The sequence below is a fragment of the Falco rusticolus genome, chromosome 7 (assembly GCF_015220075.1).
Source record: "Falco rusticolus isolate bFalRus1 chromosome 7, bFalRus1.pri, whole genome shotgun sequence".
NCBI classification, from domain to species: Eukaryota; Metazoa; Chordata; class Aves; order Falconiformes; family Falconidae; genus Falco; species Falco rusticolus.
The window spans coordinates 15,038,485-15,066,270 of record NC_051193.1 but is presented as its reverse complement, the minus strand read 5'-3'; the positions used below and the strand labels follow the sequence as shown (position 1 = coordinate 15,066,270).

The window sequence follows — 27,786 nt, the reverse complement described above, 5'->3', positions numbered from 1 at the left end:
TCATGAAATGGACACAGTAGAACAGGCTTTCCCCAATTCTCATGCTTTTATTTAAGTATCAAATTATCTTTTTTTTCCTTCAAATGAAGAAGGAATGCTGGTATCGGTTCAAGTTAGGAAGTGGGTTATCAAAACCACTATCTTGCTGAAGAGGCTGGGGATCCCACACCATTTTTTTCCCAAGCATTTGTTGCAGCACCTTCCTACAATCTGGTGATACACCGAGTTGTGTTACAGCAGAATTTGATTTGTTGGAGCTGAGGAACGAAGCATGCTCTGGGTTTCTTACCAGGTACCGCCTACCATAAACTTTAGTGCTGCTTTTTGTGCTGAGAGTCTTGCTCATTGCCATTAGAAACGTCTCTCCAAGAAGTAACAACATTTTCATCTGCAGGGGAAAAAGACCTGATGTGAGGAAACTCTAAACTCTTCACCGTATGCAGTCTGTGCTTGCACACCTATATCCTGAACAAAAAGCCAGTACTAGAGAGGCATATCACTGTGATCCAGATGCAGGCTTCCATTCACAGAACTCCATTCATTGCAGCTTCCTTCATCTCTTTCTGGAGTTTCTTGAAAACCAAATTCTTGAGTTCTTTTAGATTTAGTTTTCCATTTTCCACATGACCGGATACATTTATCCTCTTTCAAGACTGTTCTTTCATTCTTGCTCTTAAGCATATGATGAGCTGGCCCAGAGATAGTATGGCCATTTGTAAAGCTGGGTGCAGGCGTATTTTCTAATGTCACTTGAAAAACAGATGGAGGAGCATTTTGATGTACTATATTACTAGCAGCACACAAGAGTCCTTTATCTGCATTTACGATGGGGCAATATTTTTCTCTTCTTCCATCTTCATCTGGATAAAACCTTGGCAGAGCATCTCTTGAAGCACCATCCAGATTTTTAGAGTTATTCTCGTTCTGAATATTTGAAGTCATTGTTTCATGAAGCACATGTTGAGCTTCAGTCTGCATTGCATCAAACTGCTGTCTCAAGTCACGAGGTACAAGTTTCTGGACGACTTTGTCATTGCCTTTTTCAGTAGTGCTTTTGTCACATGATTTGTTTTCCATATGGTTTGACCTGGTCTGAAGCATGCGATCTCTTCTTGAGTACTGTGCTCCAGGTGGCAGATCAGAATTTAGTAGCAGAGCTAGGAAAGAAGGGAAGGAAATAAATTCATTTAAGAAAGTTAATGCTGGAAGAAAAACTACATTATCTTTTTTAAATAAAGAATTGTAAGCATTGTCAAAATAAGCAGCTTATATTTACATTTTCATTAGCAAGCTTATAAACAAACAGTACTTCACCATCCATCTGCATATTCATTACTACATGCATTAAACCAATACAATCAAGAGAACGATTACCGAATCCAACATACCTGAGCGAGTAGACTTGCTCTGGGGAATGTGTCGAAGAGGTGTTTCCAGTCCTTTAGCCATTGTAGCAAGCTTACTGGCAGCATCCATTATTTTCTTTTCAGCTCTGCCAAGAATAGCAGAACATGAAAAAAAAAGTTTAAGTGTAACTCCTTTTCAGCTCTGCATTCTACTTCAAGGTAATGTTAGCGAGAGTCAAAGAATACTGAAAAGACAGCAGGCCAGACTGCTCAGCAGTGACCCCATGCCAATATGAGCAGACTGGCAAGACTTCAGGTCAGTTTGCTCCGAGGCGGACAAACACCAGACTAACGTCTACACACCTCTTTCAAAACCAACAGTAATTTCCAAACATACTTGAACCTACCCTTCATGTTTCCCATTATCAGTAAGAAGTTGTTGAAGGCATGTCAAATAGTATTTGCGCATTTTCCGTGCAGTCTCTTGGCGTTCTTTTAAAACCTCCACTTTAATCATTTCAGCAGCTCGCTCCTTACTTTCATGGATATAACAAATCATATCACCTACAAAGACACTGCATCAGTACCAGTTTTTCCCCAGAGTGGGGAAAAAAGCCAATACCACAAACTGGATTGTCCAGCAGACCTGGAGGAAATAAGCAAGGGCCTGGATTTACCCGCCAGCATTCCACCCACATCCTTGTGCCAAGTGTTACCTACTGGATGAGTGCCACTGAAGACGACAACCCATCAACATGCAGCATCAGACAGGAATTCAGTTGTCCAATTCTGCATCTTAAGCAGTAATAGAAAACACTAGGCACAGAGACTTAGGAGGAATGTTGGCTGGTAAAATGTGGTTCTAGGAATTCTTCAATAGCAGTGCAACAGGTGTCTGGGAATCTGCTGCACTCAGGTAAGATCTGGCACTACACTAAACCCTCTCCCCTCAGCCAGAGGGTGCTAATTAAGCCAGAAGGCAAGATACAGCACATGAGGAAACCAGATTCTCCCTCAGGTAGGTAGATTGTTTGCTGGAGAAACAAAATCAGTTGTCAAAATACACTTTACCATTTTAAAAGACGTAATACAGTGTAACAAAGCAAGAAGGATACAACAAAGCTTCACCCATCGCAATTAATCTTGTCTAAGATTACAGTGACAATTCCAGTTCTCACATTCAGTCTAGTAAGGAGAACAAATCTACTGCTTATGTAATTTTGCTGTCAGATCCCTGCGCAAGTTGGGTGAAGGAGGAGGAAGCAACAAAGGAAATTATTCTGCTCTCCTAAATTTTTAGCAGACTTTAGTACTTACGCTTAATCTTGGTCACAGCTTTAATGTACTGAGCACGCATTTCTTCCAGCCCTTTCACAGAGTCAGAGGATGTACAAGGGTTTGAGATGCCTCCCTTTGACAGTGACCTGAAATGCATATAAGTCACGCTGCGTAAGAAAAGCAATTTCTAGCTTAAAAAAAAAAACAAAAAACAAAAACAACAAAACCCACACACCAAAAAGAACCCAGCCTGATTAGCTTTTTTTAAATACCTTGGTGGTGTTTCCAGGGCTTTCAATTTAGTCTTCATCTCAGAGTTTTCTGCAATTAGAGCTTCTAGAACCTTCTCATTTTCTATAAAAAAAAGTGATCATCATAATTCACTGCACTTCTCTGAAGTTCAACAAAAGTTATTACATAAGCTGCTGTCTCTAGTATAAGAGCTCAATGTCACAAAGCATCATCAGCAAATGGACAGCTGTTGTAGTAACAAGCACATCTAAATGAATCACAACACATTTCAATGAAGCCTGAATACAGAAGTCATCTCAGAGTAAATAAATAAGCTTAAAGCCTTCACACCCCATTACTCACACTATGCTGGAGGCAAAGCCTCAGAGATACCAGGCATAGATGTATAGAAAGGACAGGGAAAAATAGCAAGGGTTGTTTTGACAAACATCGAGAAAGAGTATTATTAGTTTGTGGGTTAGCAATTGTGTGTTCTTTGGGGTGGAGAGAAAAAACTTGGTGATTGTGGATTCAGTTTTGGTTGTTTTGGTTTTGTTTTTTTAATAACCAAAAGCCAGTATTACAGAGAAGGGCTGGACTTCCATGCTGAACTCTGCTCGATGCTACTAAGAGGCATATAAATATGATGAGCCACTGCAGAGAATAATAGTGGAGCTGAAAATGCCCAGAGCAAGCTGACACTGAAGACTGCTGACCATGGCATACAGGTAGTCTACCTGTGGGTCACCTCCTGAAAGTTAAAGAACCTTAAAACCCATTTATTAGCTATATAATCTAAGCAAATGTTTATTTTGAAAAGAGGTGCAGATATTTACTGTAACTTGAATAATTTATTTATAAACTTAGATAGACCCATACAAATCAAGAGTTGATTACTAGCTTTCCTATTTTAGGAAGAAAACCAACATGAATTGAACACCTATACTGAATGCTGGAAATATCTCCAATGCACGCAGCCACAGAAGTTCTCACATGAACCATGGCCTATGGAAAACAAAGACATGCTCTCCATTTTATGGTGACAGTCTTACTAAAGCCAAGTCTTCCTTCTGGAAGAATCAAGGCTTTCTGAGCAGACTATGAAGACCTGAGCTAGACACAGACAAGTTTGGTGTTCTTCCTTCTTTACAATGATGCACAGAAAAAGCAAGAAGCAAGCAGCCATCCTGGAACACAGAAAGAAACAATTCAAAGCCTTCAGAGATCCTCACTTGTGGTCCAAATCTCATTGAGCAGTTGAAAGCTGTATCCATGATGACCCTGGTGGCAGCAGTAGCCTCTGTCTTTGTTAACAGACCTCCTATTATCCTTCACTCTTTCCTCCAGTCCCCAAGGAAGTTTACACACTATGTAGTTGTTGACAAAAGATCACAGAAACAGTATTACGCAAGTCTGTATGACTTACCCACCTGGCCTTACTCACAAATCTGCAAGCTGGCAAAAACCTTTCCCTTACAAAGGTACAACATTTTACTCCTCCTCATTGAGCACAAAATTTATTAAAGCAGGCAACAGAGACTTTTCATTTAAAAAAAAAAAAAGAAAAGAAAAGGAAAAAACCCCACCCCACACAAGCCACCGCCTTTGGCAAGTAAGACTCCTTAGTCACTTGGTACATCCTACTACCTCACGTTTGCTCTCTCCAAACTGGCCATTTGCCAAATCGGCTTACAGAGTCCACAGTGACCTTGCACTAAGACATGCTTAAACAATTTTGTACAGTTACCAACCCTTAGGATGCAGTTTGAGACCTCTCCTGAACCAGAACCTTCAGCAACTCTAATTCTTGCCATGCTCTAAGGAGACCCTAAAAAAAAAAAAAATGTCCTGTATACTATTGTGTACAGCTTCAACTGATTAAAACACTGCAGGGAGAAGGATCCTCTTATTCAATCGCCAACATGTTTTCCTTCAGAGAAAACATCATTCTCTTTGTTCTGCTCCTTAAGACAAAGACTGCTACTGACTTTAATACAGCTGAATAAGGGGATAGAGTTCCTCAGATACCAACTGAATAGGAACTGTGCTCCATATGTCACATTATGCCCAATTAGAAAAGAAATAAGTTCTTCAGCACAGGAATGAAGCAAAGCAGACATTCCCCCTACAAATCCTCTCAAAAATAAACCTAGACAAAAGGAATTCTTGTTGCTATCAGATACAGATGAATTAATATGACTTCCTCCAAGTGAAAAGCCTACATGCAAGGCTTATAGAGGAAGACACAACCGCAGGAGTAGTTACCAGTACAGCAAAGCTGTTTGATATGCCAAAGACTTTTCCTCCTCATTAACCCAGATTTCACTATGGCCAGAGACTTCTGCCAAGTTAAATAAAGCAATAAAGGATGGAATCTATTATTCTGAAAGGATGACAGATGTACATGGTGCAACAGCATCCAAAATAAATGCAGATAGCAATATCAAGTCACATAATATTGCAACTGACTAAACTGATGGTCAGGTCTCAGGGAGGTTTTACCACCAGGCAGTACCAGTCTGCCCACAGAAGGCAATATGGAAATTAAGAATGCCAAGAATGGGATGTTGGGCAGCAAAGAAGACGACAATCACAGCCAGCGGGGTGCGTATTAAACCAGACTACTGGATAACACCACTATTGAATCAGAAGCAGTCTCCTACAGTGGAGGAATGTCAAGCAAGTTATTTGCACCATCTTCTTCCATTAGATATAGCTTCAGAAAAGGCTTATTTACATACTACAGGCAGAAGCCTTCCTTTTGGCGACTATTTCAAAAAACAGACTGGATATTTCATATCTATCATTGGTAGAGACAGTCATCACACACGAAAAAGATTTAAGAACTAGGGACCTTTTCTCAGTCATCTCTCCCATATTTCTCATTTCCAAGCGACACAAAGGAAAAAACATTTGATTTAGAAGGTGAAGGCTAAATAAAGCCTACTTAAAGCCTACTTTAAGCCTACTTTAATGTTTACCAAAAAAAAGAAAAAAAATCAACAGAACTACACCTTCAAGCTATTATTAACTGCAGGAAGGTACAGGAAAACAGTGGTGACTAGCTTATTACTAGTGGTACCAAGATGAGCCACGTAACACTAGGGGCCACTCTGCTCTTCATACTCCTGCTATGGCGGGCAATGAGTATGTGCATGGTAGCAGTACAGGCCCAAAGGAGACAGCTAAAGAACTCCCCAACTCATATACATATGTAAGTATATGTATGTGCACACGTGCGCATTATCTGTATAACTCTTATGAGCAACAGGATCCACACGTACACATATTCAAAGAACATCTGCCACATGTTCAGATTTCCTCTATTCTTTTCCTGATACACACAGGATAGTGATTAATTAATATTTCAAGCCAAGAGCTTGGGGGAGTTTCTTCGCGGTCGGATGGTGTCAGTTTGTGGTTTGTTGTTGTAGGGGGTTTGGTTTTTTAAGTATGCACACACACCCGTTACATTCACTAAAAACTAAATGATGCAACAGATTAAAGAGACTCACGCGGCCAGCAAGACAGAGCCATTCAAAGTTGGGTTTAGGTGACTAACAATCCTACCTTGGATCTGCTCTGACTTCGCTTCACGTTCCTTCACAGCAAGCTGAAGATGTTTCTGGGCTATCTTCAACTCTCTTTTCAAGTCCTGGCACACAGCCTCTCTTTTTTCAAGCTCCTGGCAGCAGTGTTCACAGCAAAAGTCTTCCCAAGACCCAAGGTTCCTTTTTGTACATTTCTGACCTGCAACAGTAATTGCTGAAAGTTATACATCAACTATGGAGGTAAAAACCCCAAAAGAATCAACCCAGCCTTACTATTTCCAGCGCTCTACTTAATCTTCCTCTTACTGGGAAACACATAATGCATCAGTCTAATTCAAATAATCACAAGAGGCTGGAGCCCCATTATAGAAGGTGCAGCAGCATCTATCAAGTCATTGAGCCTTCACGGTCTCAATACACTCCCATCAGTGACAAGTTGAGTCTTCAGTCAGTGATATGGGACTTGGATGTTGAATTTTCCATTTTTAAGAAAAAAAGCCAAACAAACCAAACAAAAAACAGTCAAGCATGGTCTTTTGGAGTCAGCTGAAGGCAACTCTCCCCGCTGGGAAGCCTCACATGTGGCTGAGTCCAGTTAAGAAATTCACAAAGACTGGGCTACTTCCAGGAAAGCAATGGCTACTCTGTATAGCCAGGACAGGGAGCTCTAGAGACAGAAGCAGTGCTGCACTGCTCGTATTGTTTTGTGTTAATAGATGGTTTGTTATTTTGGCATTGAAGGAATTCAAGCCACACTATAGGCATAGAGCCAAAGACTCTCTTGGGTTTTCTTGCTTTATGTTGTTCAGTTGCATAAGAACACAAACTAAACAGAAAGCTCCAGAGAGATTTCTGTACCTCCCAGGAAGTTTTTCCCCAGCTACACTGTCTCCAGCTTTGCCATAGTACATATGACAGCTTTGGGAAGACCTACAAGGCCAAAGTATATACTGGGGGCTGGGAAGGAAGGAAGAAAAGAAAAGAGAGAGAGAGAAAGAGAGAGAGGGAGAGAAACATCACGTGGGGATTTGCTTTTTCTCAACTACATTCTTGATCAAAAGAATCAGAAAAGATTACCATGCCAGGTGAAGCATAATTCTTGACACACCAGTATCTTTTACACGAATACAGAATTGCTTGTCTTGTCTAGTGTCAACAGCAAGTAGTATAATTCAATTTTCAAAGCTCTGATTAAGTATTACCCATTTACAACACATTGTTCAGACCATACTTTGCTCATCATGATCGACACTGGCTTGTTTATGAGCTGTTATACACCAAAGGTATTAGTGTTCGTGTCCACAACCCCCAAAAACTATCTGCTGCAGGTGTAAATACAACAGCTGTTTCTTTACTCCAGAAGAATGGCTTTAAAAAGCAGAAAGCTACTAGCGTTTAGTAAAATGAAACTTCAACGTCTAGCATTAAATTAGTAAGCTGAAGATCAGTACCACATCTTGCAGTTTGTGACTTTGATATAGTACAAGTTTATGCAACATTAAAGAACCTTGCAGTCAGAACTGCATCTCCCTCTATCACCTGAATATTCACTCATTAACTAACTTTGCATTGGAGTCATCAGTAAGACTATTAATTGACTATTAAAGACTGCTACTAACAAGCTTAAATTTGATGATACATAATTTGCCAGTTTAAAAAGCAAACCCGATACCTTTGTCTGTTTCAGTTTCCTGCAAGGGCGGCTGTAGTCTTAGCTTCTTTTGTGCTTCTGCTTGGTGTCCAACATTGCACGCAGGAGGTCTTGCCATGTCCACAGGATCTCCTCCACCACGTTGCAGGCAAGAGCATGCTTCTTTATTTACATTACTCACTAGCTCTTCGTATTTCTGCAATTGAAAAAATACTTCCTAAAAACCAAACACCAAGCAAAAAACTTTTCCACCTTATCTTAAAGGTAGGCAAGTAGTATGTTATGCATAAAACCAAGCAACCCTGGCCACAAAGTAGCTTTAGTAATTACAATGCAGGTGCTTTCACCCTGCAATAGAACTGTATATCGCAGCTCAAATCAGGAGGAAAATACATATTCTAACATACAGAAGTTTTATTTTGCATAATTCACTGCAACAGCAGTACGTGGCTATCTTGAGTTTCAGTTTGGAAATGTCAGTAGCCCTTAACACTGCAGAACTATACAGTGTCTTCAAATAGTTGAAGCGAACTTGTTTTTTTTAAAAGGTATATCCAGCAGAAAAAAGGGCTGGACTCATCTAAAGTTTCTACACAAATATGGGTAGCAGAGCAACAGGAATGCCATCTAGAAAAATGTAACTCCTTTGTTTATTATTATTACGGTAACATAAGAGATGACCTAAATAAGAAATTAAAGACTTCACTAGCTAAGGTGGTTCAAGTCAACCAATGTTTTGAAGTTCAATGGCATATTAAAAACAGTTTACCAACAGACATTCATAGCTATTACAGAAGATGCATCAGGCATGGGAAAAACCTTCCGATTCTCTTTATCGTTGTGAAAAAAACTCATGACAAAAGAACTCCAAAGGACCACTTTCTGAACAGAAACATATTATCACTAAAAGACCAGGTAATTTTGTCATAAGAAGTCACTTTACACTTATTTCCCCCTGTCCTGCCTTTTCTTGAAAAAGGCAGCAGTTTCATTCTCTGTCCTATTCTTGGATAATTCCCCAGCTGCTAAACACTGGGCAGCAATGACACTTCCAGCAGGATGCTCCCCATAACTAAAAACTACTATAAGCACAAGCGTTAGAGAGAAAAGAAAAAAAAAAAAAATCTGCCAGAACATCAGAAGCAGAAGCTTCTGGACAGATTTCTGCTTAGCCCCAAACTCCTCTAGAAGCAAATAGGATGTCTTTCCTCATTTGGGCAGGCACATTGAAAAGGATTTCCTAGAGCCACAATAAAGTTAAGCAATACTATTATTCCCAAGATAGATCAGTTTGTTAGTTATTCAGTTCAGTTCTACTACAGATAATTTGCAAAAAGGATTTACTGTTTTCATCTTTACTTGTATCAGAAGCGGGAGGGGGAAGTAACATGATCACTGTTCAATCACCATTACAAACTGCTAAATTTCTAGGAGAAAAAAAGAAAAAAAAAAAGCAGCAGCTATGCAAAAAATATAAGCTTGACCTTCATGACAGAACCCACCTAAGAGGTCAGAAGGAACCTTCAACAGGATCCCAAGCTTAAGATGGTGGATTCACCTCCTTAATTTATGAATCTTGGCATTAAAGAATGATACTCCTAACCTGGCTTTCTCTTCTTCAAAGACTGAAGATATCAAAGCTACACCCTTTCCCTTTTCACTTGCTAATGCAAGATTTAGCCCTCTTACAGTTTCACAGGACTGTTGTTTTTGATGAACTCAAATTTTGGATTCTCCAATTCTCACAATTACGTGGATATTTTATATTGGGAGAAAACAGGTATGAGTGACTTCTCAGGTCCCTTTTCTGATTGACAGTTACAATTTACAGAAGTATTACCTCTTTCCATTCTTGCTCTTTCTTTTCCAGAATTGTGTAAACTGTGGTCCTGTAGGCCTTTTGTAAGCAAGCCTTCAGTTTGTCTTTGCATTGACCATTTAATTGACTACAAGCATCAAAACACTTATCCTTCCAAGAATGCTTACTATGTGTGCACTTGACTAGTTCTTTGTGCATTTCACTTAACAAGCCCTTAAGCTCAACCAGAGTCTTCTCCTCAAACCAATTAATTTTGTCCTGCAGTCTCTTTGTTTCCTGAGCCTCCCATTCTCGCTGCTTTTGGTGTAGTAACGTCTTTATTTCTGCTTCTTTCTGAATGGAGAGCTCATTCTTCTGCTTTGCAAAATCCTCCTTTGCTGTTGCAAGCACCTCTTTAATTCTGTTTCTATGATCATTTAAGAATGATCGGTAGTCTCTCTCATTTTTCTCTTGTATCTGCAGGATTTCTTCTTGCTTTTCTTTGTTCCACTGAGCACGGGCTTTTGCTAGTTCTGCTTTGATAGCTGCAGGGATTTCTTCTTCCTTTAGCTCCAATTCCTTCCTGAGAGAAATTACTTTTTCTTCAAGTTCTTTAATTCTTGGTCCAGATTTCTCAGTGTTCTCATACTCTTTCTTCCATTTCTCTTCAGCAGCCGAGAGAACTAGGGCCAACTGGTGAATACATAATACAGTCATAAATATCTACATACATTTACATACACGTAGTATAACCCTGAGTTATCATCAATCTATTGGTGATTATTTTCAAATTATTTAATAAAAACAATCCTATATAGACAAAAGATCAGAACCAGAGTACACTAGAAATACATTTCCTTAATGATTCCCCACTGATGCCTACATTAATTCCTCAGTTGTATAAGGGCTTTGGAAGACTGAACTCTACCAATACACATATACAAGTATTTTTGGCTACCTGCTTTGCTGCAGTCTCTTTGTGCTCTTTTTCCCATTTTTCTTGCTCTATCTTTAGATGTACTTTGTACTCTTTGAGGTCTGTTAATTCTTGAAGCCACCTGGCATGAGCTTGGGTTAAAGCTGCATCTACCTATAAGAGGTTATAAAAACCAAACCTACTTCAGTCACCACCACCAAATACATTTTCACTATTTTCATGTAGCAATGAAATAACATACTTCAGTTTGGATTGCCTATGTTTACAGAACTTAAACAAATCAGACCAGCAGCATCTGATGCATTTCTTGATGCAAAATATTATATTTTTCTTAACAAAATGGTATAAACTAAGTCAGCATTCTCAACTCTGTTCAAAACTGGTCTGTGTGAAGAACAGCTATAAAAAACAAGCTACATGCTACAGCTTCTTTAGTTTTATAATATAATTCTAATATAGCAAATAATTACTGAGTTTAAGAGAAAGCTAGTGGAAAAGAACTTTTTTTTTTTGGTGACTTAGTTGCATATGGCAGTTTCACAGGCTCCAGGCAGACAGAACAATTATTTGTTACCTGGCTGGCAAGATCTTTATGGTACTTATTTTCCAGTTCTATTTCAAATTCTTTTAAGGCCTTTTCAGAGACCGTATTTTCTTTCAGAGCCTTCTGGATCTGCAGCCTCCGATCTTCAACAATCCCTTCTAACTCTTTAGTTGAAACTTCGTCCACAACTGTTACTTGGTCAGTTTGGCTGCTGCAGTCATTACATTCAGCTACGGTCCTTCTTGTTTCTTCCAGCCTACTTTGCCATTCTCTTTCTATTTTTGCAAAGATTTGTTCTTTATTCTAAGGAAAAAAATATTTTTTAAGAAAGTCTCTCCAGTGTCCAAATAACTAGAATTTCACTGGTACTTGACAAACCAAATCCTGTTTACACCAATCATCTTCCCTGATAATGGAGAAGAGCAAAACCATGCTCAGAGAGAGACTGGTAACTCATCACAGCTTTTGTCTATGGGATAGGATACACAGAGGACTTCTATAAGATAACCAAACACAACAGAAAGCATAACCACACACCCAGGGATGAGGGTGGAAAACTCCAGCATGCTACCAGCTGTGACATTCAGGATGTTCTGTATGTTACTTTACAAGGTCTAGGGGCCTTTTGTAAAAAATCTTAAGTATGTGTTGTAACACCTGCTGACTTCTTCAGAGGCTCCTAAAATGACAGATCCTTAAAAGCCACTTCAAATGGTAGACTAACAGTGCATAAGTCTGTCTACATACAAGTTCTTTCAGAAAATAAAAAATTTAAAAAAATTTGAACCCCCCTGGTCTAAGTTCCACACCTCTTTTTCTTCCTTCTCCCAGTGAACTTTGGCTAACGCAACTTCCTCTTCAACCTGCTGGTTTTTTTCTTCCAGCCACTGCCTCTTTGCTGCTATCATAGCGCTGCTGTGTTTCTCTTCAAGCTCAGTCCTCAGAAGGTTAAGAGCACCTTCTTTTTCTTCCAGCAGCTGTTTCTTGAGCTAGGGGTGAAAAATTAAAATTAAAATATTCTCCTAGGCAAAGCAAACTGCTCTGGTACAAAGTAATGAGAAAGCATGAGTGACAGGATTAACTCTCTAGAGCCTGTGCACTGATCTTCCTGATGACACCTGGACAAGAGATTCAGCTCTCAAAAGGAGGTGTTTTAAGGCATGATATCAGAGGTTACTATAGGCTGTGGCTCTAAAGTAAGGTTTTTTTAATCAGACATCTTTACTCCCACCATACTTTGTGCTGCACCTCTTTACTGCACTTGCTCAGCAAGGTAGTTGACCTACTTTAGTCATTTCACACTGATATATTCAGAAAAATAAAGTTTTTAATCAATACAGCAGTTTGAATTATTACATAAAACGCCCACAGTATTTTCAGATCAGTTTTATATAGGGAGAAGAAAATTTGTATTGTCATCTAGTCTTTAGAAAATGTCTCATGAATGTAAAACCTCATGCTATTGACCGAGCAGTCCTCAAAAGTCAGATTTATGAAAGTTGGCTACATGAAAATGAATGACTACTGGAATTCTATAATATTTTAAACCCCAGGACACAATAGCAGGTTAATTTAACATAGGTGACATGTATAAACTTTCTGATATAGCTACATCTCTTCCAAGTATCTTAACAATTACAAAGTTAAATACACTTAAGGATATTACATTTTGAAAAAAGTCTGAAATGATATGTTTTATAGGTATTTCCACAAGTACCTTCTCTTCCTTTAGCTGCTGCTCTTGCTCAAATTTCTGCCTTAAAGTAGCTTCCAAGGTGTCCTTCTCCCCACAGACTCCAATGTAACATTCTTTCACTGCAGTCATCTCTCTGTTCAGCTCCTCTATGTTAGCCCTTCACAGGACAGATTATTTATAATCAATTAGTCTTTACACTCTCAGGACAGCATGTCTGTACTTGAAGTGTAACTAGTACTGAAGGCCTTACAGGAAACGTGGAAGTTTCAGTAAAAGTGGAAAAAATGGCAAGTCTTACTTTAACTGTGAGATTGTCTCTTCGTAAGTTTGAATAAGTTGCTGTTTTTCTGCAGCACACCTCTTCGCCAGGTCTTCCTCAAAATGAGCTTTTGTATCCTCATGATGTTGCTGGTAAATTCTTTCACACCTAAAATTAAGAAAGGAAAAACAAACTACCTAGGTTTCCTCACACCCTTTTAAACAGAGTTCAACTTTTCCTTAAGAAACTGGCCTTCTAACGTTGACCTCCCCCTGTACCAGCTACCTCATACAATATTGTACATGCAGGCTAGAAGTCCGCAAATGGAACTAAACAGAGCTGACATACCTGTCAATGGCTTCTTGTTTATCCTGATCAAAATCCTGAACCATCTTTCTCATCTGACAACACAGATCTTGATTTAAGCTTTTCAGTTTTTCCTCATTTTCCTTCAGTTCTTCAATAGCAGAAGTATGGTTCTGGACAAACAAGGGCCAAGTAATAGGTAGGTCAAAAAGAACCTTTTCTAATTGCAGGTTTTAGGACACGGGGGAGAGTAGTTGGGGTTTTTTTGGGTGGGGTTTTTTTTGTAGGAATAAGCAGCACCTCTGTCTCACCTCAACTTCTTGTAGCAAAGCTTCATTAGCCTTTCTGAGTCTCAGAACTTCTTCCTTAAGTTTATCAGAAACTGAAGGACTGGCCACTGAATTATCATTCCGATTTGTGACAGGCTGAAATTAAACAAAATTAAGATGATATCTCTTGATACATATGATTTAGAAGGTGACGCTTAAAAAAAAGTTAAAGCTGTCAAATAAAAATTGTACTTAAACATAAAATAAAAAAAAAACCAGAGGAAACCATAAAATAAAAAAACCAGAGGAAACCATTGCAGCACAAGATACAACAGTATGACTGCTACTCTAGATGAATACTTGAAATTCAAAGCATCATGAAGGTTTAAAGAAGCACATATTCAACGTCATGTCTGCAACTTAATGACGACTATCATCCAATAGAGAGCAGACTTCTCAAGCATATTATATTCCTATCCCACATCCAGGTCACAATGTATAGATTACAAAAGCAGATATTACAAGTTTGATCAGTTTATAGAGGGATGGTAATAATGGGGTGAAGAGAGATGCAGTATCAAAGAGATTCCTTGTTGATCAAATTACATAGTGAAGACACTCTGTTTAATGTTCCATTTGTATAACCTACCGATACTATTGGCTTTCTCAGAGAAATTACAAGGCCTTTTTGGCCAAAGAAAACCTACTTCCTCCAGAGAAATTCAGTTCTGAAAAAAGCAGTGGCCATTAAGTGCTATCAAGCAAGCCATCATACCAGGACTTGCCTGATAACACATATGGTGCCCATGTTCTGCTATTTCAGTTTGCTTCTTTTTTAGCAAAAATACAGAACAAGGCATCACCCAAATCACAATACTTTCCTTAAGATCAATGACAGATTTACTTAGTTGCTATGGACACTCAGCTATGAGTAAATTCTTTGGTCCATTTTCATAATAAGTTTAATGTTCGTTTCGTTCACTAAAATCCAGTGCATCTTCACTTTTAAAAGAAGTGTAAAGGAACAAACCTCTGACTCTTTTGATGCTTTTTCTGCCTTCAACAACTGCTTGTATTCCTCTAACATCTTCTGGCAGTCTTTAAGATCATTCTGTAATTGAGTAACCTGGTTTCTCTTCATTTTATTACTGCTCAATAAGCGTTCCAGCTCAGCTTTTAATTCTACAATAATTTCATCTTTAGAGAGCTCTTTATCCATGTCTCTGTTCTGCATTGCACTATTAGGGAAGACAATCAGTTCAGTATTTAAAAGACGAAACACATTTATCTGAAAGGTAGCGACAGCAGAGAGAAGAGCAACTAATGCTACCACAAACAGGATAACAGTAAAAAGAACGAGATAACATGAATACAAAAGCCATGTGTTATTTCACAAAGTAGCAATCAGCATACAGAAAACTTGTTCAATTAGCTGTTTTCCCAAAGGATTCATTCTCACATGATATGAAGTATTTTGGGACAACTCAATTGGCTGGGTTTTTTTAAAAGACAGCTTTAGTATTAAGTAACTATGTGGAATCCTTGAGCAAAAAGGTATCCATGCATATAATCCATACAATTCAAGGAAAAGCAACGTAGTCACTATAAAAATCTGAAGATTTATTAAGCAGCAATTAGCATCCGATTTATTATATTAGTTGTTTCCTGTTTCCCAGATTACCAGGAATACAAGCAGTATTTCACGTATCTACCAAAAAAACTATATGCTGATCCAGTAAGGCCATCTTTTTACGTATCACTTGTATAATTTCTTGAGAATTTTAGATTTTTTTTTCTTTCAACAAGGATCACTCAATACCTGCAGAACCTTGGTTTCTTCCCAGTGATTTTTTTAATTCCCAAATCTACATAGGAATCACCCAGATTTGTACGCAGCTCTCCACCTGAATCATTCAAAAATACTCCAAGCTTGGCAGCAGACTCATACAAAGCTATTTCTTCCTTCAGTTCCATTAATTCTTCCTTAAAGGAAGAGAAAGAAAAAAAAAATTACACTAAGCAGAGAAACTCCGAGCAAACACATCAGGTCCACGATGACTCTTCCAAAGATGACAAATACATGGAGATATTCTCTCTAAATATAGTTGTATTTAGCTGTATTTACTTGAATCATCTAGCATTAGTTTTATTTCTTTACGCTATCATTTTTGATACCTCTAGCAAAACATATGTTAAAACTACAATTTAGGGAATATTTTCTGTTGTTCAGTATATTCTATTGTTCATCTATGTACTATTCTTTCTTTTGCTCTTACTTCTTTTCTGCTGTCCTTGTACAGTAAAGTGGATGACAACAAAAAAGTACGTAGCTAGAAAAAATACGTATTGCTTTAGTACTTATTAGCATTCGTAATTTCCAATATGATAGATTTAAGTCAAATACATGAACTGAATTTGAAACAGACTTCCAATCATATTTTACAGAGGACTCGCTAGCATTCCTTTTTGCTGGCAAAAGGTAATTTTCAGAATATAGTATCCCCAACTATCCCTATAGTCTAATTAAGTTACAAGATTCCCAGCACATAGAATTTACATTCTTTTTTTTTCCATAAGCAGGTTAGATAGATGGATGATAGCAGATTTGTGCCAATACATATGCTCTACTGTGTTTTAATGGAGGGAGAAAAACCAACCACAAAACAACATGCAATACTGGGAGATATAGTAGTGAAAGGAGATATTTCCCCAAGTATAAGGAGTTTCAGCTACCAGCCCCTTAACTATAATGCCTGCCCTCCTAAAAATCAAAACAGTAAAGTATTTAATAAAATTAAATTAACCTGCAAAGCCTTGTTCAGGTTATTGCTCATCAGGTGTGCAGACTGAGCTTGTTGCAATTGAAGCCGTAACTGATTTGTCTCCTGCATCGAGCCTATTGAAGGAAAGAAAAAGGAGACAAAGAAGTAGTCATAAATACACAAGAAAGACTAAAAAAAAAATCTGGAAAAAGATCACTTACAAGTAGCAATGTCGATTCTGGTACTAGGCATTACTCTATCTCTACTTCCTTGAGCTCACTAGTAACTACTACATACATTGTTATTAAAACACTTCAATGTGTGAAGGTAGGCAGAAGTCAAATACACAAAGAGCAGAATATTTTACGTGCTATTCCTACAAGTTTCTAAGAATCAGCCTCCAGCCACAAAACTAGTTCTTTTCCTGTTGCAATTTGATATTGAAATGGCAAGTCAAATGCTTAACACAAAAATAAGCAGCTTGCTTACAAAGGCTGTTATTTAGTCCAAAACTAAGTTTACACATATGCAGCACAAAATGTGTATAAAAATAGTGGAATAGTTTAATCACTATTGCTTGGAGTTTTGGTTTATGGGTTTTTATATTTTTGGGGATGGGGCAGGGAAAGAAGATACTCTTAATTTTTATTGGTTTTTTTTTTTTTTTACACTTCAGTCTAGAATTAACTAAACTTTAAGTCCAGCTAATGTACTGCTTAGGAAATGGCCTAGTACATATAGCCTGATGTTGATTCCATTTCAACAAGAACACAGATGTGCAATTTCATGCTTCAAAAAACTGGAGCTGTTAGTGCAAGGAAAGATAAGGTATGAGCAAAAGGCTGACCTGTTTGCAGTAAATTTGCACATTGCTTTTGGCTTTCTTCTAGGCTTCTTGTCAGTCGATTTATTATTTCAGTTTTCTCACATTTGGTTTCTTCCAGCATTTTTTCAAGTTGCTTAACATGCTCTCCTAGATTTTTGCAAAGCTCTGTCTAGGAAGAGAGATTATTTTTACTCAAGTTACAAAACATCTAGCCATCTAGTACAATTTCAGATATAGAAAAAGTCAATACATACAAGACACAGGAGCAAAAGAATCAATCTGATACCTAAAGGGATAGAGGCTGGCTAAATCAATCACAGATCAAATGTGATCTCTTACAACACCAAAGTTAAATTTTCACTAGGAGACAGTAAGTATATTCATATATAAACGTATGGATGTGAACTGTTTTGTATTTCCTAGAACAGTTAGTTTTCAGCATACCAGATTATCCCATCATTAATCACATACAGTTAGTTTACCACAGAAAAATCAAGCCTTCATGTAAATTAAGTCTGAGCTTAACTCAATTAAGTTTATTTCAACTGAGCTTAAGCCAAGCTAGCAAGTTCCAATGCTCTGTAGAAGAACCATAGTTTTTTCATGTGATACACAAAGTAGACCTTCATATGGCATTACTTACAGTTAACCTACACAGACCTGGGAGGCACACTACCCAGTCTTCATGCCTTTTGACTTTTCTATTTTCTCTCCAAAACAGGAGACCTCTCTCTAAATACCCCAAACATACCACCATAAAAAAAACAACTTCTTTTGCAGTAGAGACAAAGCTGTGTAAACTTTGCTGTGGTACTAACAGAAATCTAGCAGTGCATCCTTGTTTACAAGCAAAGGCTAGTTACCTTTCCAAACATACTACTCATTTATTTTTACGAATATCTATGTTGAAACAATAATTACAGAAATTAATTACAAGAGTTAAAAGAAATGTAATTCTATTTCCTTTATGTGAAATAAGAGAACAATAAGTTAAGGCCTGCCTTGACTACATTGCTTTAGTATCTCTAATAGCGTAATGGACTTTTATGGCAAGTCAAGTAGAATAATTTTAATAAGCTCTATAACCATGTGACAAAATACATATCAAACTCCATCTTAAAGCCAGTCTTTTCCTCCTTCGCCTTTTAAATCTATACTTCTAAAATAAAGGGACTGTTCAGTGATTAGTTGATCTTGATCATTTTGAGACTAAAGCTTGGCAATAGACTGTTTTTATTAAACAGTTTTTCTTGCAGCAAAAATATCACAATATTTCTTATTTTGTTCTTTTCTTCCCCAAATTTATTTGCCGATACTCTGAAAGAGTGACTGTGCACAGAACGAAAGCTCAGGAGAGAAACCAAGAGAATGCATTCTTGCCTCCTCTACATTTGCTATGCACAAACTCACAATCTGAGCTCACAACTGCCTGGAGATGTTTATAAAAACATACCACATAGGCTTCATAATATTGAGACTTACACAGAATTTCCTTTCCATTTGCTTAGCAGCTTCCAGAAGGAGTTATTAGAATTATAGGTCAAGAAGTGCAGTTTAGGAAACATGGGGAGCTCTACAGCCTCTCCAGTATGGTACTCAGCATCCTAAAATAATTTCTCACCTGCTCTCGGAGCGCAGATCTTGTAGTATCAAGTTTCTGCTCTAATGATAATACTTGCTTTTCATACTTCTGCTTGAGTGCTGAAATAATGGCCTCATGTTGCTCTCTGGCTCTCTGAAGGGCATCTGATCGCTGAAGTTCTAACAGCTGCTTCTGCATGCTTTCCATGGCTACCTCTGCCACTTTGGATTGCTTCAGTATCTGCAGGAACAATATTAGGGTAGTTCCCAGTTACATATATTTCACTTTTGCTCCATATTCCATACGTCAGTTCAGGTTTTTGGTGCAAGAGTTGCTAAAAGTCCTCAGATAATATCTGGATTTTAATACAAACTATTTTCCACCAGTGCATCCTATTCAATCGTCATATATTCAGCTTCTGCAATGGTCATGAACAGTGTTTTAAGCGACCAGCACTTATGTTTAATGCAAGTGCACCACAAATTTAACTATAGAGATCTTCCATAATAAACAGTAAAAATATTTATAGTACCTGCTCCTCATTGGTAGTAAGAGTCTGAATTTGAGTTTCAAGGGCTTTTATTTGACCTTCAAGATGCACTTCCCGTTCCTTTCCATTCTGATAGAGTTTTTGAGACTCACGTAGACTAACAGCCAAACCATCCTTTTCATCTTAAGAGAGACACAATGTGTAAGAAACATGGCCCAGTCACACAACCACCACAGAACATAACTGTTCAGTATCCCCCACTCTACAGAACCATTCACTATGAGCCCTCTTTCCCATACTGTGGGCAGAAGATGGAACAAAAACATTCAGTCAGTCTCCATCCAGTAACCAGTTTCTCCCTCTGGTAGCTGGAAGCACTCTGATACATTGCACCTTCAGAACCCTAGTAGAAACAAGCCTCATTTTGTCAGCACTAGGAACTAGCATCATCTCTTATACCATTTAAAGGGAGAAACAAAATAATTCCCCTGGAGGAACAGCAAAATGTTTGGCAGCTGGTTTTCCATCTTGTTCGCTCCTTCTACCTTCTAAAAATTATATTCTTAAGTCTCAAAACTCATGACTTTTTTTTTGTCTGTTCCTAGAAGAAAAGGGAGACCAAGACAACCTCCAGTCTCCATGACAGCTTTGATCATTTCGGAAGAGCTTCCCTCTACATACAGTCCAGGAAACAGCTTGTTAAACTCAACAGCACCAAAAAAAAGGGGTTTTTCCGTAAACATACACTTCTGCTATTGGAGTTTGTCTGTTTTGAGCTTTTGACTTTTGTACTTCTAGCATACTACTTTGGCAACTTCTCTACGTTTTTAATGCCTGAAACGAAGGGACTCTGGAATACAACAGTGGTCTTGAGAATGCAGTAAAAGTTAAAACAGGCCCAACGCACAGAATTTTCTTTAGAACAACGTTGGCGGGAGACAGGTCCACATAATCCCAAATCAAGTTTATTAATATTAACAATAGCTGCAGAGACACTACCTAAATAAAGTTTTGGAACAAGAAAGTTACTAAATATGAATAAAAGCTAAGAATTAGTACAAAACATTTTACCTTTGATCATTGAAAGCTGATGATTCAAATACCTAATCTGCTGTGCACTCTTTTCTAGCTTTTCATTAAGTTCTTCCAGTTGTCTTTCTCTTGCTTTATTCAGAACTTGAAGTTGAAGGATCTGTATATTTTCTGGAGAATCTGTCAAATTTCAAGTAGCATACAGAATACAGACAAGTCAGCACGTAAGCTAACCAAGGAAGTCATTGTCATAAGTAATTCCTGTCCCAAGATACTTCTGTATGAATGTACAGTGTGATACACTGTATTAATACAGTGCCAAATTTGCTGCTGGTTCACAAAATTGCATCATTCTTGAATCCGTCTCTGACTCCCATCACCTGAGCTGCTCAGGCAACAATGGCTGAAGAACTGCAGGAATTACTGATGTGATTCACACCTAACATCAAGCCAGATAAAGGTTTACATGCTATGAATTCACACACAGTCTTGTGGCAACTATAAATTTTCAACATTTCTAACAAGCAAAGTAGTTCTGTCATTTGAAGGGTACCAGAAAAACCCAATGTGGCAGCAAGCAAAGTTATGTTTCACCAGGTAGAGCAAGTCATTATTTTCCATTATAAAACAAGACAAAGTGCCAGTAAGACTTGAGATCAAGCCACAAAATAGCCTGGAACTCAAATACCCTTGATCAAAATGAGCTGATTTCTAGATAAAGGCAGGGAAAAAAAACCCACAACAACCCACAAAATTGGACTATTCTAATGTAAGCTTAAAAAAACTGAAAGATCATGTACATTAATGTACTTTTACTAAACATCTACTAAAATCAACAGGTTTTCTGTTATTTCCAGTGGACTTTTCACACAAGTTTTAATGTTTAAAGTCTAAACAGCAAACACCTACTTCCATCGTTGCCCAAGAATTCATGTTGCAAATCTTCAAACACTTCATTTCTTCTGGTTCCTTCTTGGAGTACTGGAATGTTTTGATGAATGCCATTTTGGTATGGTTTATAAGTCACTTTGTAAGATTCTGGCGATTGGCCACTGACAACGTCAGATGCAACGAACTGCTGTTGTGACAATATATACATAACAGGAAATAAATTAAACTTACAACTGTAGTCTTGCTCAGTGAAGATATTTCTCATTTTACAGGCTGACATTAAGAGCTCTATTAGCTATTCATTTTCAGGCTCCAATCCAGCACACCATTTAAGTGTGATAAAAATTTTCATGAAATATTCCACTTTAGGAGAGCACTGAAGCATCAGCTTCAACAGACTAAGCACACACTGCAGTAAATCACATTCTTTCTACTTTATGGAATTCCACCTAGCCAACAAGAGGGAAAAAAAATAATTATAGCATGCACATATGAAAATCCAATTATTTAACGCTCCATTGTCTTAGACAATAGAAGCCTCCCATTATTGTTTAAACTGATAATAAGAGAGAAAGCATTACAAAACATTACTACAAGTAGACCTGTGAAAAATTTCCAAAAGAGACAGAAAAATACATTAGCTTCTGAAATACCTTAAGATGTTCCTTTGGAGCATCTGAAAAGTTTATTCTTTTACTTTGCTGATTGTTAAATTCTGGTTTATGGTCATTTGTATAAGGCCTGAAGTTTTCAGGAAGATGATACACATTGTTCTGTTGGTAGCAACTTGGAGCATTAAAGTCACTTCTACCAAGATACACATCATCAGGATCCTCTTGCCCATTCTGGTCAGAGTAATCTTCCTTAGCATCATATAAATGTTCCTTCTCTTCATCGTTACATAGGCCATTCCATTTCTTTCCATGTTTTTCAACATGATTGTTTTGCTGATCACACAAGAATTGTTCAGGGAACAGATTTTGTCCTTGCTCATAATCCTATGCACAGATAAGACATTTAGAATTGCTCTCAAAACTCAGATTCCCTCCCCACCTCCCTTTTTCTGCGGTTACCAGCCCTCAAGTCAGAAATACTTCCAAGTGAATAGCAAAACACGTCACCTACATGTAAATTATTTCTCCAATGAATTTGAATAATATTTAACATGTTGTTATGAACAAGCAATTCCTACTAATTACATCACTGCTCATACAAGCTTACATTTTGAGGATCACTTATCAATGGATGATCGTTCCACCTTCCATCATGCTTCCCAGACTCATGAGATCTACAGAAAGACAAGCAGCTTAACCATGTACTTATAACTTCAGGAAAACAACAAAAACAAAGCAAACCACCTCTTTGTTAATTTAAGTGGCATCTAGCCTGTTTCTCATGGAACACAAACCATACTGCCAAAACTGCATTACAGCTCCCCTTTTACTTGGATTGCAAGTAAATTTACTTGGACTACAACTCATCAGCTGAGATTTTGATTTATTCTCAAAAGCACAACATAAGTAATAAAAAAGATGGTGCAAAATGCCTTACTGCTGCTCCGTTTCATGAATGCTACAGTCCGAATAGCTGGAGAGCTGGTCTCCACTGTCCTCCAGCATATCATGGGGAAGGTCTGTCAATAGCTGTTGCAACTGAAGCAGAACAAAAAACATTTGTTATATGCTTTTCAAAAGAATGCACGCAAGTTCAATCCCAACAGAGAGAGCTAGGCAAAGTAAGACACTTGCACAAAATTCTGGTTTTATTCTCTAAGGAAGGACAACACTGGAATTCACAGAGACTTGTGCCACAGAATGCTTAATAGACTAGAGTACCAGCCAAATGATTTTTCTGGCAAACTTGTTAAGAAAAAGAGCTGCACCAAGAAAGAGGCAAGAAAAGTGTCACCAGATAGATAAGTCCCAGGCAAGACTACTTTTGAAGAATGAACTGCAAATGAATCATGCCAAGGTTTCTCCTCCCTAAATTCCAGGCAAGAGACATCGGAAACATGCTCTTGCTAAGGAGTCCAAATTGAAATCCAGGTAAGAACTTGCCAGTCAGTGTTACCAGATGCAAGAAGCCATCATTGCAATGATTAGTGGTCTGCTCATGTGTTCAGATGAAGTCACCAAGCAAATGGACATGAACAGCAGAAAATACCACCAATTCTAATCCAGAAAACAGAAAGTTGTGCCACTGAAAAAAGCCACAGCCCAAACCCACCTGAACTTCCTTGCTCTAAAGATTCCTATATAGAATATACCTCTTCCAGTTTTCAAACAGGCTTTGATATGAGGCCACATATTGGGTTGATTGTAGATCTGAGCTATGCACTTTCTTTTTCTTATTAGGTGACTTGAGCACTCCACTATATATTCAGTTACTACATGCAGCTTCTGAACTCTAACCCTGGTTTTCTCTAAACTCTCAAAGCATGTATTAATAAGAGCAGAAACATTAGCTGCCCATACTAAATACCTTATTAGCTTTTCATTTTTTATTTCAGTTTTTTTAAAAAACACACACTGCCCCACCCCAAACAAACAAAAACTATCACTTACAAAAAGTTTATCTCATTAAAGATATCACATTCTCTCAGATGGATTTTAGATGCTCTCTAAGGCCAAAAGATAAGTGAGAAGTTAAGGTCAACTTTTCTAAGTGTCTGTAAGACAACAGAGAACTAAAAGTTTGTTCCCAGAAATTCACTAGTGGCATGAAAAAGGTTTTCCTATCATCAGAGCATACTTCAGATTTATTGTATCTCAGCTCCAGGAAGCAGGAAAGGCAGCATCATTCACTGAAGATCTCCCTTCCTTTGCCCTACTTGCAACCAAGGACATACTCAAGCACCATGGGTTTTGCTGGTCTTGCACTGCTTTGGAAATTAGATCAAGAGAAAGCAGCACATATACAGTTCACAAAACATCATCATAAGAGTTCATACTGAAACAAGCTCAGCCTACCAGGTTAGCTAGCACAGAACTCCAGATATGGGTAAGAATTGCCCAATTCTTAAGTTAGTGTCAAAGTATTCTCCTACCATGTAGATCTCTCCAATTTTCAAGAAAAAAAAAACACCCACCCAATTTGCTGTAGCAGAAAACTTGAAACGAACAAAGAAAGTCTTGGATTACAACTTGATCAGGAAACACAGCACAGCCTGTGTTCTAGCCTCCTTTTAGCAGGCTAAAAGTCACATCCCACCGATACATCTACACATACAGTTTTTTGAAACCCACCTTGCCCCAGAACATACATGATCTACAAGGATTACCAAGAACTTACTCCAAAGAGGCTGCTTTGTTTGTTCCCACTGCCTCTTGTCCTGTCAACTGGGCACCACCAAAAAAACCCCTGGCTCCATTCTCCTTACATCCTCCCTTCAGGTGTTTATACACACCGATGACATTCTCCCTGCACCTTTCCTCCACGCTAAACAGTCCCAGCTCTCCCAGCCTCTCCTTATAGAAAGGATGTTCTCCTCAACACTCTGAACTTACAATCCTATTTATGCACTCTCTCGCTCACCCACTGTAATAACCCTACAATGATTTCACTACTTGTTCTCCTGCACTAGCACAAGATTCTCTGTCTGAGTAGAAAGGTTTGGAACAGACACATTCCCTACAGCATTTGAAATAGTATACTTCCAAGATGTACAGCTATCATTCTACAACACATTTTTGCAAACATGAATCTCTACATTACCTACACTCTAGACAGTAATCCCTGAAGTATGTATTTGGGACCTTATCTGGCATCAACATAACTTACCACCCTATAAGAAACCATTATGCTTATTCATGTTAAACACACATTTTGCCAATTCTCCTTATTAAACAAAAAGAACAGAAACACTCAAAATATTTCAACTTCAAAGAAATCCCAAAACATTTAAATATATTTTTTCTAGAGATTAAAGTATGCAATTTATAATCAGATTTTTAAAAGTAATTTCCCATTTTTTTCTAGGCTAACCAAATTTTCAAGTGAAAGAGAGCTGTTGCTTTCAAAGTATTTGTAGTAAGTGAAAAAGTTGTCAAGAAATAAAAAAAATGTAGGTGACACCAGCCTTTTGCATTTGATCTATTGCACAGGCAAGGACTACCAGTCATCGAGCCACTGCAAATGACATTGCAAGGCTCTTAAAATGCAGCATCTCATGATGTCTTCACTCTTTACACCACTCTTGCAAAGCACAGTCTGCATTCTGTTTTGCTCTTAACAAAAACAGCATAAAACTTTTTGATTTTTTAAAAAGACACTAAAATGACAGAAATGTAAAGAAGATAGATACACAAGTCTTCAGATTAAATAATTTATTGATTTTTTTCACCTCTTGTTCTCTTGCATAATCCTCTTGGTCATAGTCTTCATCATCATGTTGTGTTTGTAGAGCTCCACTATCAAAGTCAAGGGACATTGTTTGCTAATAATATTTTTGAGTATCCAGCAAAACCTATTGCAAGACAGGAAAATATCACATGAGTAAAAGTTGGGGGGTACCAAAAAGTACCACACTCATTTCCTGAATTAAGTAGCCAAACACACACAGAAGTTGCTTGATTTTTTTGAAAGAAACATTACACATTACCGATATCATTCACTTGAGCTTTTTGTTTTGCAGTATATCCAATGCTACGCACTTCTAAGGTTACAGCATTTAAAACTGACTATTTGGCCTTCTCATATGCTGACGTTATTAAATTATTGAAGATCACTCCCAACCAGACATTATTTTCTTCAAGTTCTGACACTGTATGTTATACGTATGCTGTAATACATGTTGATAGTTCTGTCCACGTTTACGTCTCAATTTATTTAATCTATACATATTCAACTGTTACAAAGTGTACCTACATTTTGTACTAAATATTGAAAGTACGCCGCTGCTTGTGCATTTGGATAATACCTCTGATAGAAAAACAGGAAAAGTATCATGGAAATACAAAAAGTATTGTGTCAGTTCCAGATTTAACTGCTTAACGAGGAGACTTAGACTCCCAAGGCCTTGTCTGCAATGAGTTTGCAGTAAGCCACAGTGTGCAAGTGCTGGCCCACACTTGGTTGCAAGATAAATTAATCCCCAATGAAGAGATGCTCCTGACAGGCAGTTACGAAACAGAAATGATTGATGAAGATTTTACAGAATGGCACATTCTTTGGGCATACAGGTGTCACACATGCTGGAGCCTTCGCTCAGTATAAAGCTTTACAACGGCATTATCCTCAAGTTAGAGGACATAACGTGTCACTTCATTACGTTTAAAGGACCTGGTTGCCCACAGATGCTCCAGGAAACGCTGTAACCCAGTCAGCAGGAGCCCCAGCCGCGCCAGTGCCTGGCTCTCCGTGCGCGGCCCCAAACACCAGCTCCCACAGCGCGACCGCCCGCCACCGCCGAGGCGGCTCGGCCATCTTCCCCCCAGCCCCGCGCCAGCCGCAGGCGACCACCCACCCCCCGACAGCACCCTCCCCGCTCCCCTTAAAGCCCTTCCCAGCCCCCAGAGCTGAGGCATCCGGGCGACAGGACAGAGCCCCATTCCGCCGCCTCACGGCCCGTACGAGCGGCGGGCAGTCACGACGGGCCGCGCCTGTACACAGGCCCCGCCAGCTCAGGCCCTCACGGCGGTGGCGCGGCGCCGGCAGGGACGGCGACTGCCGCTAGGCACGGTGCGGGCGCGGAAGCACCTCCCGCTGGAGCCTCCTGAGCGGGCTTCGCCCCAGCCTCCACGGGGCAGGAGGAGAAGGCAGAGCACGCTCCCAAACACCGAAACTCACCTGAGCCGCCGCGGCTGCCCGCCTGCCCCGGGCACAACAAAGGCCCACCCGCCGTTCTTCCGCATGACAACCGAACCCAGCGCCCGCCGCTCTGACTGACAGCCGCGGGCGCCAATCCGCAGGCGCAGCAGCAGCAGCAGCGCCGCCGCCGCACGCAGCAGAGCGGGAAGGCAGAACGCGCTCGCCCCGCCCCAGCAGCGCTCGGCTGCGCTGCAAACCCGCCTCCGCCGACTGTTTGAAAGCAGGCGCGCATGGCAGCGGGAACATGCCCGGCTCTCTGATTGGCCGAGCGGTCGACCAATGGCTGTATCCTTTTGGCGGAGGGGCGGGGCCTCCCCGTGACGTTGGAGAGAGCCGGGCGCAGGTGTCGGCGGCGCCATCTCGCAGCGAGACGTGGCAGTTGCCTGGCAACGAGAGATGCCCCCGTGAGGCCGCAGCCCGACGGGGTGACGCCGCCTGACGGGGGCTGGCCCTCACGGCGGCGTCTTGAGGGAAGCTGGTGGCAGGAGCACCCCTCGTTGTAGAGCGGCTGGGTGGCCGGGGGGCAGCC

The 27,786-nt window shown here is 39.3% G+C and overlaps 1 protein-coding gene across 1 annotated transcript; it reads right to left on the bottom strand.

Moving 5' to 3' along the window:
- Positions 1 to 27: 27 nt before the first annotated feature.
- On the bottom strand, positions 28 to 27,326 carry CEP152 (centrosomal protein 152). The gene is made up of 28 exons (XM_037395507.1): positions 27,237 to 27,326; positions 25,792 to 25,914; positions 23,001 to 23,101; positions 22,671 to 22,737; positions 22,103 to 22,447; positions 21,468 to 21,636; positions 20,598 to 20,738; positions 19,569 to 19,708; positions 19,076 to 19,276; positions 17,476 to 17,623; positions 16,671 to 16,762; positions 15,686 to 15,849; positions 14,897 to 15,104; positions 13,909 to 14,022; positions 13,640 to 13,770; positions 13,331 to 13,459; positions 13,054 to 13,189; positions 12,146 to 12,325; positions 11,367 to 11,639; positions 10,814 to 10,945; positions 9,898 to 10,548; positions 8,079 to 8,253; positions 6,426 to 6,605; positions 2,897 to 2,978; positions 2,664 to 2,770; positions 1,754 to 1,910; positions 1,389 to 1,492; positions 28 to 1,157 (listed from the first exon to the last, which is right to left on the bottom strand). Exons 2-28 carry the CDS (start codon positions 25,876 to 25,878, stop codon positions 484 to 486), a joined length of 5,088 nt encoding a protein of 1,695 aa, XP_037251404.1. The 5' UTR covers positions 25,879 to 25,914; positions 27,237 to 27,326; the 3' UTR covers positions 28 to 483.
- Between the last annotated feature and the right edge of the window lie 460 nt (positions 27,327 to 27,786).

Bases quoted from the DNA above. Each gene is read 5' to 3' on its own strand.
- CEP152 (XM_037395507.1), bottom strand. From the start codon at position 25,878: ATGTCCCTTGACTTTGATAGTGGAGCTCTACAAACACAACATGATGAT. The intron at 17,624-19,075 runs GTGAGAAATTAT...CTCTCTTCCTAG, and splicing joins GATCTGCGCTCCGAGAGCAG to ACAGAGCTTTGCAAAAATCT. The intron at 13,771-13,908 runs GTGAGACAGAGG...TTGTTTGTCCAG, and splicing joins CTTTGCTACAAGAAGTTGAG to AACCATACTTCTGCTATTGA.